General features: G+C 39.2%; 1 protein-coding gene across 1 annotated transcript; it reads right to left on the reverse strand.

The window, feature by feature from the left end:
- Nucleotides 1-382: 382 nt before the first annotated feature.
- LOC135465449 (something about silencing protein 10-like) lies at nt 383-15,691 on the reverse strand. The gene is made up of 16 exons (XM_064742689.1): nt 15,606-15,691; nt 14,095-14,242; nt 13,300-13,356; nt 12,238-12,382; nt 11,347-11,418; nt 10,858-10,979; nt 9,983-10,069; nt 9,327-9,383; nt 8,811-8,923; nt 7,955-8,051; nt 7,541-7,668; nt 7,164-7,293; nt 4,954-5,102; nt 3,752-3,842; nt 2,637-2,744; nt 383-1,470 (listed from the first exon to the last, which is right to left on the reverse strand). Exons 1-16 carry the CDS (start codon nt 15,614-15,616, stop codon nt 1,381-1,383), a joined length of 1,605 nt encoding a protein of 534 aa, XP_064598759.1. The 5' UTR covers nt 15,617-15,691; the 3' UTR covers nt 383-1,380.
- Between the last annotated feature and the right edge of the window lie 65 nt (nt 15,692-15,756).

Below are 15,756 nucleotides of genomic sequence, written 5' to 3' on the forward strand. Positions count from 1 at the left end.
CACAAATCTTAGTTAAGTCATGTACTGAGCAGACACCCACAGCTGGGTAATTAAATGCTTTCTCTAAGCTCCTCACTGGGGCTATAAAAGTCCAGCCCAAAAGTGAAGTGAGTAGTGAGGAGTTAGTCACCACCTTGGAAGGTCATCAGCCTGGCTGGTCACCCAGATGGCAGCAATACATATCACTCACTCTGATTTTGTGTTTGGGTCAGTTATTTGCCTACAACCCAGCATCCCCTAATGTTAGTGATAGCTAACCTGTTGACTCGCCCCCAGGCAAGGTTACACTACCTTACCCAAAACAATTCAAGTCAATTAAGTCTACTTTTGCAGTCTTTTTAATAATATTGCATGAGAACATAATTAATTCTTGAGACAGTCTAAAGAACATGAAAGACAATCACAGGAATTCTGAATACCACTAACACATCCCATAAGAAATATCAACAGCTGACTATCAAGTATACTAATAGCACTGCACCAGAGAAAAACAGCAGAATAAAACAAAAATGAAAGTTGTCAATATAAAGTCAAGTTTGACTTTAACCTATCACAATGAACCATTACCAACAAATTAAATGTATTTCTTAAAATAACAACACTTGTCTCAGTTTGAATGACATAATTTTTTTCTTGGCTTGATGGTGCTTCAATTTTTTCCCTTCATGGGACAGCTGTTAAAGAGGTACCCTATTTCTTCTAATTTTTGGGATACTTGATTAGGTCAACTTAGCCAACATATATGTAATTGTGGCAGGAATATTGAGTTTCTTTTTTTCTAACACGGTTAGACCATCTAATGAACAACATACTCAAATCTTTATTTTTCCAAAAGGCTGAAAAGGAATGTAATATATTACTTTCAACACATGTAATATATTACTTTCAACACAACTACTATCTGTCCCACAAAAATTAGAAGATTTAGGGTACCCTAAAAGACCATAAATTTCTGACTAACTTACCCTGTTTTCCTGATTCTGAGAGTTTTAGACAGGTGTTTTGAGATTTGCTAGGAACATGGGATGATATTTTACTTGGAAATTGTAAGTTTCAGCACCAAAAATAATTTTTTGTGACATTTATTTGTCTAAAAATGCACTTTTGTGGGTGAAATGTTACATCATTTAGGGTACTTCAGTTCTAAAGCCATACTTTGGCAAAAATAGTGCTAAACGTATTTCAATCCTTACTTGATTGTCGTTTTGTCAGTTTCATGGTTAGACCTACAGTAACAAAACCAGGGTGCCCTACAGAATGAAATCATCACAGATGTGTCAGAGAAAGACAATGTACGTGTACACAAACAACTGAGCTTTTCTGAACACAGACAAAAGCGTAACAATTCCTCTCTGGTCATGTGACCTCTGATATCATGGTCTACTTCAGACGGATACTGCGCTTGACTCCAGCACGTATCCCGGACAACTCGCCCGCATATGGGTTTATCTCCTTTCGGGGTTCACGAATCTGGAAAAACAATCAGGATTGGAATTAACATGGTTTGTTCCTTTGCTCTGGGTTAAGCGTTGTAAAGAGTTGTCCTCCAGTCTGGTGAAAAAATCTGACACTTTGTGTTTAAGTTCAAATCAAATCTCAGAAACAACAGGAGTCTGCTCATGGTCATATTTTCATGATTCTTGGACTTTATGCCACATGAACACAACCACTTTCTACTTTACCACTGTAATTCCTCAACCTGATTGCATGTTTGCAAGGTGTTATTTAGGCATACTCTGAGGGTATTAACCTGTGCAGACTGATAAAAGTACACTTTTTGTCATGCCCTAAATCTGGACAATCTGCTGTAACAAAATGGCTTAAAAATGGGATGCTTGGACACCCTGTTTCATATCTCTGGCTAACCCTCTGACAGACAGCTCAAGATAGGACTAGGTCAGGGAAAATCATGAGGCTTCTTCCTTGTGACAAAGACTGAGTGTAGTGAAAGGCTGGTGAACTTGCGGTAAACTGTTCAGGTTAAATCGTGCCAAGAAAATGGTCAGACTGCCAATGGGCCAGACAGATGGACACTGATCATTACAATATCTTAAGGCCAATATTGACTGAGGGTTAAGAAAAAATCCAGAGAAAATACAGTAATTCAACCTTTTTGCATGTGAAAGGGAAACTTTCCGTGCAATTTATGCACATTCTCTATTTGATTCTGGAGACAAAACTACTTTGGTTGATTTGACCCATTTCAGGCCTTCAAAGAAAGCGTATTATTGTCAGTCTACACAGAATAATGCCTTCTGAAAATACTTGAATGAACACCTTTCAAACATGTGGAAATGTCGAAGTGAATATTTTCACAGACAGTTCTGAGTGGCCTTTCTTCTTATGCCCATTTCATTTTCACAAGTTGTTTTTCCTTTGAAGTCAAGCACAGGTACTATGTGTGTTTTGCGATATGGTGGACACTTTGCAGCCAGGACTGTTCTGCCATGTTAGTGCCCAAGTTACAGGCCTGATTACCAAATCCTGTCATCTGCAAGTCAAAGTAACCTTTACAACACACAAACTACAAGGGATTCAGTGTAGAAATATACAATAACAATGTATAATATTCTACACAAAAAAAAGCATAGAAAACCACAAAAGCATGAGACTAAAATCTTCCGGGTGGTACTCACCATGCCCTTTCTGCGTATCTTGGCTTTTCGGTACTTCATACGATGCTTCACTCTGGGGTTTCTCTGTTCTTTCTTGCGATGAGGAGTTAAGCCTTTGTTCTTGGCAATCTGTGAATATGTGAAAAGCCAATGTCTGCTCAAATATCTGCTCATTCTAGGTGACTGATAATTACACACATACATCAGTTCCATACATTTGATTTTGATTTTCCACTCAAAAACATTACAGTGTTTACGTAAAATTACTTACGATTTATTTTATTTTCCGCTGAAGCTTATGTGACATATTTTGCTTGTTTTTGATTCCAGTAATTTAACTTAAGGACGTTTTTATTTGATTTATTTGTTTGACTGTGTTTTACACTGAAATGAAGAAGAAACTTCACTTCTACCATGGCAGCCAGCATTATGGTGGGAGGAAAGCAGACAGAAAACTCGAAGCCCTGTCAATGTTCTGAACTACACAATAAGTATTCGCCATGGAGTAATTTGTTGTGTTGGCATCAAAAGTATTATTTTGTTACAAGCCTTTCTGTGATTCTGCAAGCGCACTGTTACAGTCCAAATTTTAGCTGAATTACACTACATATACATGAGGTGGTCAAAAGAATTCATTCAACAATATCAAGCCCTCAACCAGCAAAGTCCCATGAACAACAGCCGCTCTGGTCCTGGTTTTCTCTAAAAAATAAATCTGGGTAAATTTACAAAAGTTTTCTTGGTTTACCCAGATTTACAAATATGACTGCACAGGTACACTTTTTCTGACTGGCCTGGCTGAAAGATGGGGGCACACTTGTATACCCATCCATGCACCCTTCATTTCAAACCTGGTATATACTGCAGGGAAATATCCTTAAATACTAAAGTCTCAATCAATACATATATGTATCTCTAAGCATATTTAATAGTGCAGAGGCCACTTTTACAAAACTCAGCAAGTCATTTGTCATAACTTTTTCACAAAAGTTGTTGTCCATGTGTTAGTGCCATATTTTATTTATGAGAAAAGTTACCAAAAATTGATTTACAAAGTTTTGTGAAGGCAAAAGAATCCAGACATTTCAGACATAGATTTGGGCATTTTGTCAGCATTTCTGCCACAGACAACATACCTGGTAAGTGATAGCACGTTTTCCATCCCCCTCCTCAGCCATAATATCCCCAGTTATCTCCCCCTTCTGCTTCAATATCACCCATCTCCTCCTCACTGCAAACAAACCATTCGCAAACTCTTCTGTAACATGGAATTTTTTTATTTTATTTATTTGATTGGTGTTTTCCACCGTACTCAAGAATATTTCACTTATACGACGGCGACCTGCATTATGGTGGGTGGTAACCGGGCACAGCCCGGGGGAAACCCACGACCATCCTCAGGTTGCTGAAGGACCTTCCCACTTATGGCCGGAAAGGAAGCAAGCATGAGTTGGGCTCCTGGGTCATTACGCTGCGCTAGTGCGCTAACCGACTGAGCCACGGAGGCCCCTTAAGTAACATGGAAAGCTCTTTTTTCAAATGCACTGAGATAAATAATATTTTACAAAACTGCACTTCAGAACTTTTCAATAATAAGGAAGTGGTCATGTGCCTATTGGCAAAGCCATTTTATGAGAAGTCAAAATATGAAACAATTTTAGCGCTTAGTTGTTGGTAATAGAATTTTAACCACCTCATTTTATCTTAAAACAAATGTCTCTAAATTTCAACTTCCACAACCAACAGCTAGGTAATGTGAGCACATCGTGGAACTAGACTATTTTTGTTCCTGCGGCAACCAGAATGACAGGAGTAAAGCATAGTCCTTCATTTGAATTACTTCAAGCCTACAAGTGAATTAAGTATCAGCCCATGTCTCAAAAAGAATATTCTATGCAGTAAACTACTACATATTTATTTTTCTGATAGGTGTTTTAAGCCGTATTTCACTTACGCAATGGCGTCCAGCTATATAGTGGGAGAAAAGCGGACAGAGCGTGTCGGAAACCTATGACCATTGGTAAGTTGCTGCCACACCATCCCACAAAAGGCAGGAGAGGAATTGAACTCACGGCAACCGCATTGGTGAGGAGCTCCTGTGTCACTGAGCCGCATTGGCATGCCAACCACCTTGGCCCCTTTTTCACCCATACGGCCATAGAGCTAACTAATGGGCTCTAGAAATTAAAATTTCTTAAAATCAAAGAAGTGCTTCTTAAAGTGCAGGCATACTAAAGCTCTCCCCTATCATCTGTCTCACAATGAAGTGACCTCGATTTTGTCCCTTTTATCTTGACTGCTCTTACTCAGGGCAATAACAAGTCAGAATACCTCTTACTGGTGTATATCAGATTCTGAAGTAAACTCATACCCATAATCCTCTGGCATGAGATCAGACTTCCTGCCACCTTTCATCATTTCGTAGTACTCCAAAGCTGCAGCCTCATCTCTTGTCATGTACTGACCATCCTCTGATTTCTTCTTTTTCTGTAAATCAAAAAAAAAAAAAAAACAGTGGAGAGAGGTTACTAATGGTATCACACATATGATCACACATGCTTTACTTTCTGCTGGTCTTGTTTGTTTGCATACAGGTACCTTGCAAAACCATAACCATTTATTCATTCAAAAAGTCTCCAGTGAACTTCATGGACAGCTGACCACTTCTTGCCAAAAAAGGCACCAAGAACTTCATGGACTGGTGACCACTTATAGCCAAGAAAGGCCCTGAGAATTTCATGGACTGCTGACCACTTATAGCCAAGAAAGGCCCTGAGAACTTCATGGACTGCTGACCACTTATACCCAAGAAAGGCTCTCAGAACTTCATGGACTGCTGACCACTTACAGCCAAGATAGGCTATCAGAACTTCATGGACTGCTGACCACTTATACCCAAGAAAGGCTCTCAGAACTTCATGGACTGCTGACCACTTATACCCAAGAAAGGCTCTCAGAACTTCATGGACTGCTGACCACTTATAGCCAAGAAAGGCTCTCAGAACTTCATGGACTGCTGACCACTTATACCCAAGAAAGGCTCTCAGAACTTCATGGACTGCTGACCACTTATAGCCAAGAAAGGCTCTCAGAACTTCATGGACTGCTGACCACTTATAGCCAAGAAAGGCTCTCAGAACTTCATGGACTGCTGACCACTTATACCCAAGAAAGGCCCTGAGAACTTCATGGACTGCTGACCACTTATTGCCAAGAAAGGCTCTCAGAACTTCATGGACTGGTGACCACTTATAGCCAAGAAAGGCTCTCAGAACTTCATGGACTGCTGACCACTTATAGCCAAGAAAGGCTCTCAGAACTTCATGGACTGCTGACCACTTATAGCCAAGAAAGGCTCTCAGAACTTCATGGACTGCTGACCACTTATACCCAAGAAAGGCCCTGAGAACTTCATGGACTGCTGACCACTTATTGCCAAGAAAGGCTCTCAAAACTTCATGGACTGCTGACCACTTATACCCAAGAAAGGCTCTCAGAACTTCATGGACTGCTGACCACTTACAGCCAAGAAAGGGTCTCAGAACATCATGGACTGCTGACCACTTATAGCCAAGAAAGGCTCTCAGAACTTCATGGACTGCTGACCACTTAAAGCCAAGAAAGGTTCTCAGAACTTCATGGACTGCTGACCACTTATACCCAAGAAAGGCCCTGAGAATTTCATGGACTGCTGACCACTTATTGCCAAGAAAGGCTCTCAGAACTTCATGGACTGCTGACCACTTATAGCCAAGAAAGGCTCTCAGAACTTCATGGACTGCTGACCACTTATTGCCAAGAAAGGCTCTCAGAACTTCATGGACTGCTGACCACTTATTGCCAAGAAAGGCTCTCAGAACTTCATGGACTGCTGACCACTTATTGCCAAGAAAGGCTCTCAGAACTTCATGGACTGCTGACCACTTATTGCCAAGAAAGGCTCTCAGAACTTCATGGACTGCTGGCCACTTATTGCCAAGAAAGGCTCCCAGAACTCCATGGACTGCTGACCAATTATAGCCAAGAAATGCTCTCAGAACTTCATGGACTGCTGGCCACTTATTGCCAAGAAATGTTCTGAGAACGTCATGGACTGCTGGCCACTAATTGCCAAGAAAGGCCCTGAGAACAATGGAAGCAATTTCCAGTCTCGAGAAATCAGAATGGTATAGAATCCAATTAAGTTTCACATGACCTGGCGATTTAAAGGCAAGCATCTTAGCCACTCAAGTATGATCCTTTCACCTGTCAAACTGCTGAGCTCCTACAAAGCACTTGCCCTTAAGACAGGTCAAATTTTACAGAGTTGTTCAAGATGGGAGTTTAAGAACATCAGTGTAACTCTGCACATTGATGTCATATCTAGACATTAATTATTTTGGAGTTCTATGCTCTCACCGTGAGGAATATCTGACAATGTACTGAATTACAGAATATTTCGCTTTACACTAATTTTGTTCACTGCAAAATTGATGCGTGATTGTATTTAATGCAGATTCAAATTCAGTTATTAATAATTGAGAGATCTCATTGGATGGTTACACTCACCTTTGACCTCCCTCCTCTACCAGTGTCACCCCCTGATTGATCGTCGTCCTCCGAGTCTGAAATCAGCTCAGACAGCCTCTTGGGGTTTGTGCTGTCCAGAGCAGCCTTCATCAGCTGCACATCTGCCTTCCTGTTCCCATAAAAATCAAACAGTTATTTAATAATTACTCAAGCATATTTATTTAAGATTCATTTAAAACTTTATTTAAAATATTTATTAATTTACTGTATACTTATGTGAATATCGTAATTAAGGGAAAGTGCAGTTCTATCACCCCCAGAATAGCATTATTTTTGTGACCATAGCCATGACGAAAATTGGGATTTACAGATTTGCGTTGACAATAAAGACCTGGCTTCATCTTGAACAAACATACCGTGAGCTTTTGGCAGCTGTAGGAGCAGAGGGTTGTATCATAAGCTCCTCCCCTCTGTGTACCCGCTCCAAGATGGCGTCCATTTCGGGTTTCAGCAGCTTATCTAACGGTTCCATCTGCTTTATTAGCTAAGAAAAAGGAAGTATTACATTAAACAGAACATTAAATAAACAAATAATTACAAGAAAAAATTAAGGAAAGCATTAAATTGACAGAAGATATTAAACACTGACCAAATAAATAACTACGGTACCAGAACATTATACTTTTTAGGAGGCCTTTAGAAGTTGACAAAGTAACATCACACAGTTTTTGACTGCAAGGTTTCTATAGGAGATAAATCTTAGGAAACCATTTACGTTCAAACTTTTCTACCTCTATAACAGGATTACCTTCTGGAATTTACAGACTTACATTTCTATACTGAAGTAGACGCTTGACAACAGGATGGTTTTCCACTGGGGTACATTTGGCCTTCAGCATCATGTAGAAACTTATGTTGACACAATAGCTGAAATGGAACAACATGGAACAACAGATGAAAAAAAAGGAACATACAGAACAGTAGCTGACATTTGGAGAGTAGTGAAGAGTAGCTGAAACAGAAAAGTATACAGCAGAAGGTAAAACAGGCTGGAACATGGACTCTGATTGGTCAGAAAATCAACGTCTCGAGTGGAGAACTCAAGCCAAAGTCAACAGTAAACAAGAGTTATTACTCACTAGGAACTCAGCTGAGATACAGACTGATCTTCGAGATACAGACTGAACTTACTTGAAAAACAGGCTAAATGTACTTGAGAAACAGGCTGAACTTACCTGAGATACAAGCTGAACTTACTCAAAATACAGGCTAACTGTACTTGAGAAACAGGCTGAACTTACATGAGATACAGGCTGAACTTACTCCAAATAAAGGCTAAATGTACTTGAGAAACAGGTTGAACTTACTTGAGATACAGGCTGAACTTACTCCAAATAAAGGCTAAATGTACTTGAGAAACAGGTTGAACTTACTTGAGATACAGGCTGAACTTACTCCAAATAAAGGCTAAATGTACTTGAGAAACAGGCTGAACTTCCTCAAGATACAGACTGAACTTACTTGAAATACAGGCTAAATGTACTTGAGAAAAACGCTGTACTTCCTTGACATACAGATTGAACTAACTAAAAAAACAGGGTAAAAATACTTGAGAATCAGGCTGAACTTCCTTGAGAGTTACTGAAAATACAGGCTAAATGTACTTGAGAAACAGGACGAACTTACTTGAGATACAGACTGAACTTGGAGTCGACATAGTCGGCTGCTTTGCCGGTAGGCAGCTGGCCACTCTGGATGAGACGCCGCAGTGGCTGCAGGACATCCTTCACGGTGGTCATCTGCAGGAATTTCATAATGGCTATCATTAGGCAATGTACTCCAATCATGTACAAAAGGCAATATCAACAGTTCTCTTTATTTTCTAGATCTGTTTTTCTTTCATTATCTTTTCTTTCATTTCTTTCATAATCGTATTTGATTAATCATAAGTTTTATTTATTTACTGTATTGATGTTCAACTTTATACTCAAGAACATTTAACTTTTACCACGCGCTGCTGGCAGACCTCCCCACGTACGTCCAGAGAGGAAGCTAGCATGAGCTGGACTTGAACTCACATTATGGCGGGAGGAAACCCGACAAGGTTTAAAACAAAACGGATATGATAAAATGGGATATCGCAGACAGTGAAATCCTTTAATTAAACAGGTCCTGGGTTATGATTAAGTCTATGATAAATACCTTGACAACGTAGTCTTCAATGAGCTCCAAGAGCTCCGGTGACTGCTTTTCCAAGAGCTGCAAGACAAGAAAAACAGAAAATCCATACATGAAGTCCAGAATGAAATCAGTAAAATAACTTATGTATTTATTTGATTGTTGTTTTATTTAGGAATTTTCCACTTGAGAAAACACTATAGTCTGTCAGAAAAAATCTTGCAAACATATTCTGATGCTGTCATTATTTTCACTCACTATCAACTGAATATGTTAATATTTCCCGCCATTATTTTGACGAACTGTAAGGCAGGTCTCTGGGGGGAAAAGCTTAACAAACGCCAAACCTAACCCTTTCAGTTCTTCACGTTCTTGGACTCAACTGTTAAGCAAATGTAGAAAAGCATGGTCTCTCCCTAAAAATCTTGCAAGCATGTTTTTCCAAGCCATCTGGTGCACCAAATTCAAACTGGGTGCAGCACGTAAAATGATTGTAGATACCGTGGACAAGTGGTTTCAAACTAACAAACTAAATTATGACTTTTGCTACTGTTTGCCCATTAATCTAATAATGCGATACATTACCAAAAAAACCTCATACATTATTACCATGACCACAGCATTGTGAAATGTAGACTTCACAGAAATACAAGACAAGCAGGTTCATACCCAGGGCTTACCTCCAGTTTTTCCCTCTTTGAAACTTTGGACAAATCCTGGGAGATCTTCTCCCCTTCAGTCTTACTGGACAGGTTCTTACTACTTGGCTGAAATGGTATTGGGAACTAAAACACGCACATGTGCATTTATATGTATAACAGCGTGTCTGATGGCTTAACTGAGTGCTATTTCTTTCAATTCAATGAAAAGCTCATATCTGAAAAGGAAGTTTTGTGAAGAAAATTCTTACCGCACATGTCCTATCAAGTCATTTTCATTAATAACTTCATGGATGTACCAGATTAAGTTCAAAGACTTCAATAATTACTCGTATATCCAACTCTTTCCTGAGTCACCAGAATCTATTGTCAGCTCATTGTCAAATCAGATAATCCTGCATACACTAGGACTGGTAGGGAGACCTCTTACAGCTTTATATGACACAATAAATCCTGGATTAATGGGTATTAATCACATTAGGAATGCAAGACTCCAAGAGCAATTTTTTTTTTACATAAAGCTCCTTTGAACAATAGTCTTGTTATATTTTTACATTAATCAAATAATCTCCAACTACATGAGTACTAATCTTATTAGAAATGCAGGACCCCAAGAGCAAATACACAAAGTTCTTCGGGGCAATCAACATCAGTACATGTAATGCTGAAACATGTCTGTGTACAACTTGAAACATTGCTAATCAATATGACAATATTTGTTTACAAATGCCTGTGTGAGTAGCAATGTTAAATCTATATATGGTAAATGGCCTAAAATTTTGCCCAAAAAGCGCAGTTTTAGACAAAATAAATGGCATAAAGTATTACTTATGGAGTTTTCTCAGAACTCTCAGAATCAGGAAAAAATTGCTGTTTAGGTCTTACAGGTCATTTACCTTAAAACTATCCAGCCCAAAATCCTGGTCATCCAGCTGCTCTGCCATTTTCCTCTGCAGAGCCAGGGCTTCCTCTTCCTCCAGAGCCGCAGTGCCTTCTTCCCCTTCAGAGCCACTGATGTCTACAATAACAACACGAAGGCAGATTAGATCAGTAACTCGCACAATACTGGACATTATGTTTTCACATTTGTTTGTAACACACGCTAGGACCATGCTTAAAGGTGAATAAATGATTGCAGTTTACTTCTACAAGCCAATTATAAATATATTGATCTTTAACTTGGTATTAAGTGGATTTGTACACATAGTTGGAACTTAAGAATTGGTATTTTATGATTGCTATATCTCAAGGTATAGTTATATAAAATAAACACATCCTTGTGTGCAACATGACTGATAAAGTCTTAATTAGCCTTATTTAGGCCATTTTTAAATTTAAAAATAAAAAATGTAACCGACTCTTCGAACGTTAATGATGTTTCGTACCTATGTCATCATCATCCACATCAGCTCCGTAATACTTGGATTTCCTGTTGCCCCACACACGTTCACCGTAACCTGAAACAAAACGAAAATATGATCATGAACATAGTACTTGTGTGATCACATTTATCAGGAATTAACTTATATGTGCATGTAATTTGTGTGACAGGGCTTACCAGGTAGGGATTTGAACCAGCGATCTCTGGGTTTGGAATCCACACCTCTACCGCTAGACTATTAAAGGAAAATTCCCTCCAGCCCTGAGATAGATACTCCTTACATATCGTCCAGTTACATTTGAATAGTACGGAATGTAATTACGCCAATCTTCTTTACACATCTCCTGTGAGTCTCACACAACTGTTATATATTTATCCAAAAATGTCACCGAACTTACACAGATTGCACAAGGTAGTTTAAGAAAATCTGCATTCCACACTAAGAAATACAGTGAAATGCAAATACGGTTGGAAGTACTGTACTTCACCCAAAGTTTAGCATTTTTATTCAATTTGCTTGATGATTCAGAATGGTTCATCCACCTTAGGGGATGACATAAGATGTTTTTGAGAAGTTTGACTAATTTCTTATCAGAAAAATTTGGGTGTTGGCAGCAAAAGTATCATTTTAAGGTCTTTATGTGCTCCTGAAAGTTTACTTTAACACAAAAAGCTTTAGGAGCAATAGAGTGATTCATAAGTTTACAATAGCGAGAATTTCTTCCAATAATGCAACGTTGTCGCAAAGACAAAACAATGACAAAACTACAACTCACAAATGTCACATTCACAATTAATATAAAAATTGCGCTTGTTACTAACAACCTCAAACAAACACATTACACACATTTCATCTCTAGGTTTAAACTATCTGCTACACTGCAGTCTTACAAACCTTCCCTGTCCTCTTCAATATCACTGCCCAGTTCGTCTTTCCTGGACGTCACATGTTTGAGATTACGTAGTGTCTTCTTGTAACCGGCTATCTCCTCATCATCGTCACCAGACTCCTCCCCCAGTCCCAGGCCGAGAACTTCCTCCTGTCATAATATTCCAAAAAGGGGCGGTAACTACACATAAACAGTTCTACACCATTCAAGGGGTGAATTTCATATTCACAGACGCTCCGCATACACGTGACATACTACATTAATCATTAATCTCTCCATGACAGACCACTGAATCTATCTACCAAACGCTCTGTCGAAAGACACCTGATTTAATGACATGAGTGAAAAGTGACTTCACCTGTGTTAGCCAATGAACGGTCAACACCGGGAAAATACCTTGGAAAAAAGGACAGGTTTTCATTGTTTGAAGTGGAGGTGTGTCTTCATTAATACTCACGTAACTTAAACAGGAGCAGGTTGTCTACTACCAAACCTTGCATTTCCAACAAAATAAATCCTACTTCAGCAATACCTGCCATCACTGAAGGTTCAAAAGTAGACCATGAATAGTCTCGATACTAAGGAAGCCCGTATTCACCCTCCAACTTCGCTCATTCACAGTAATTTCACAAAAGCAACAAGTTATATTTATGGTTTATAGTGTTACAACTGTTTTCACCGGCCATTCTGGATTATGTTAATTAGCCGTTAGTATCAGATTCGTGAGCTTTTTCACCTGAGTTAGCAGACGAAGGCTACGGGCCTCTGCCTGAGAAGTGTAGCAAAGAGTTACCTCCCCTTCCAATCCTGTTTACAATAGATCTGTCTTTACATCAGAAAGGTTTGAAGCTTAATTGTCAAGAGAGCACAAATAATTATATTAACCATGACACATTTCTAACGAATTAGTAAATTCCTCAATTTTGCTGTAAAATGTTTCTTCCATTTTTTATTAATACACTTCATTTCCAAAATCTAGCATGAACGTTTATTTTGCTTGGCAAATTAGACAATCCAGTGTTCATCCTCCCACCAATGTTGTTGGAAAAAATGATTAACAGCTGTACCTGATCATCAGAGCTGAGTTCTGCTGGCTCCATGTTCACACCCTTGGCCAAGAGAATCTGGAAGACAGGTTACACACTTGGTAAAGATATCCAAAAACTTTACTGATGACAGTCTGAATATGAAAAGTATTGTAAAATGTTTCATCCACTTCACAACGAAGCTTAACACATTTGGAAATACTGGTAAATACCAATGATGACTGATTAACCCCATAAAGCATTGAATTTATATATTAAATATAAAATTATAATTTTCATAAAAATATACAGCATTTTCTCACAATTAGTTTTTAGTTTTACAGGCCTTTTTGAGCAGGTGTATGATTGCTTTATTTATCTGATTGGTGTTTTACCCTGCATTCAAGAATATTTCACTTAGCGGTTAGTGCTATGGTGGAGGAAATGGACAGAGCCCAGGGAAACCCATGGCCATCAGCAGGTTGTTGAGTCTTTCCCACGTACTGCCAGAGAGGATCCCAACATGAGCTGATCTCACAGCGACCTCATTTGTGAGAGGCTCCTGGGTCAGTGTGCCTCGCTGGTGTGCAAACCCCCTTGGCCACGAAGGTCTCCTCAGGTGTTTGATTGTCACACACCTGGCAAAAAGCCAACCTAAATTCATTTTCTCCACACTTTTGATTTTATCGGGTGTGTCTTACTAGCACACTTAGACTTTGTCTCAGGAGCACATTAGGCATAAAAGTGTGATAGCAAGGCACAGATTCAACTCACTGTTTCTTTTTTTTTTTGTGAAATGTTACCATTCAGTTTCAACCAGGGTTTTACTCTATGTACCTTTTCCTTGTCCAGATGAAATTGATCCACTTCATCATGGAAAAAATCCTCTGCAGTGGGGTCAGGGGTCGCCTCATTAGCATACCGCTTCTCGTCATCTGAGTCATACTGTACCACGGCACGGCTCTGTTGCCGTTTCCCTTTACCCCTAAGACCAAACACAAAAAAATTAGAATATCAAAAACTAATGACAAACTGACCACACTTGTTATAATTGGCTTGTCATGACAAAGAAACATGGAAGCAACATATAGGCCTAATGACATGTAACATGTCAAGACATTCTTGTAAATCTAGCTTTATCATCTTTGAAGTTGGTGTGTTAGTTTAGTGCCATTGTGTATGTCAGAATTGCCGAATGCTGAGTTCAGCTGTGTCACTGCTGGCTAATGGAAATACTGGACCCGACTCTAGGGTTATTAAAACAATGGCATGAAGTAACTATAATTTCAAATATAACTGACGCTGCTGAACGTTTCAGACCCATACTACTAAGTTACGCTAAATTCTGTACCAATACCTGCCTGTGTGACTGTTTATGTCACTCTACAACAGTAAAACACATATCAGAGCTTGAAATAACCAGGCACCAATTTGGCACTTTCGAGTGAAACTGCAATTTGGCAAACAAAAATAAAGGCATAATTGCCACTGGTGACTATGCAGTTCTGAGCATTGTTGTAACTTTGTCGTATAGTCAAGTGTTGGCAAGGTTAAAGGTCGGCTGTGGATTCCGTGAACTGGGTGAAGACAATATATTAAGGTAAATGAGTAGGAACGGCGACGTCCATAAATGAAATATCCAGAATACAAAAGAGCACGCATCTATTACCTCATTAAGGCCTTTTTCAGGTTCCATGGTTCAAGAAAATGTGTGAAAGGAAAAGTTTTTCTGCTGAAAAAAAAAGCCTTGCTTAAACCAGAAACTCAGTTTGTCTTTATCGGTTATCTCCGACTCCCTTTACATCTTTGAAACACACAGCAGATCAAGATGGTTTGTGGACACCACTGATGTCGTATGGGCTCAGACAACACATATAAGTGCCTACTGGAGCTAAATACAATTGATTTTCAAATACAAATGGCGGATTCGAGCAGACAACAACTCCAAGCAGGGAAACGAGTGGAAAAGTTGGAGGTTTAAGGCTTTATTTCTGGAATTTAGGTGACACTACGTAATGCCAGGCAAATGTTGTTTCATACCTGTAGGCCTACTTCTTATATATATGTAGGAGGTTGGTATATCGTACATATTAGGCTTACGGACTGGACTCGAGCATCCAAACCCAATGTGACAGTCAACTTGCACAGTCAATTCCTGCCAAGTCGTGTACTTCAATTAATGTTGTTGTTGTTGTATAGGTCTCTTCCTCTTTAACCTAAGTTATTCAGGTAAAGCAGCTGTTCTCAGTCCTCAACTTTGGATCATTGTTTTGTCAAATAATTACGACTGACGGATCCAATAATGTACACATTGCGTCTTACAAACAACAATACAGTTTTAACATTACCTTTTACCCATTGTCGGAAAGTTGAGTCCGGTTACTTTGCATTTAATTTTAGAACTGTCTCAAGCCCTTTAATCGTCCATGTGCTTGTGAAAAGTGGGAATTGGAACTCTTCCGCATCGGAGGTAAGAATGTGGATCTGCGAGATTTGGCG

The sequence above is a fragment of the Liolophura sinensis genome, chromosome 5, assembly GCF_032854445.1.
Source record: "Liolophura sinensis isolate JHLJ2023 chromosome 5, CUHK_Ljap_v2, whole genome shotgun sequence".
NCBI lineage: Eukaryota > Metazoa > Mollusca > Polyplacophora > Chitonida > Chitonidae > Liolophura > Liolophura sinensis.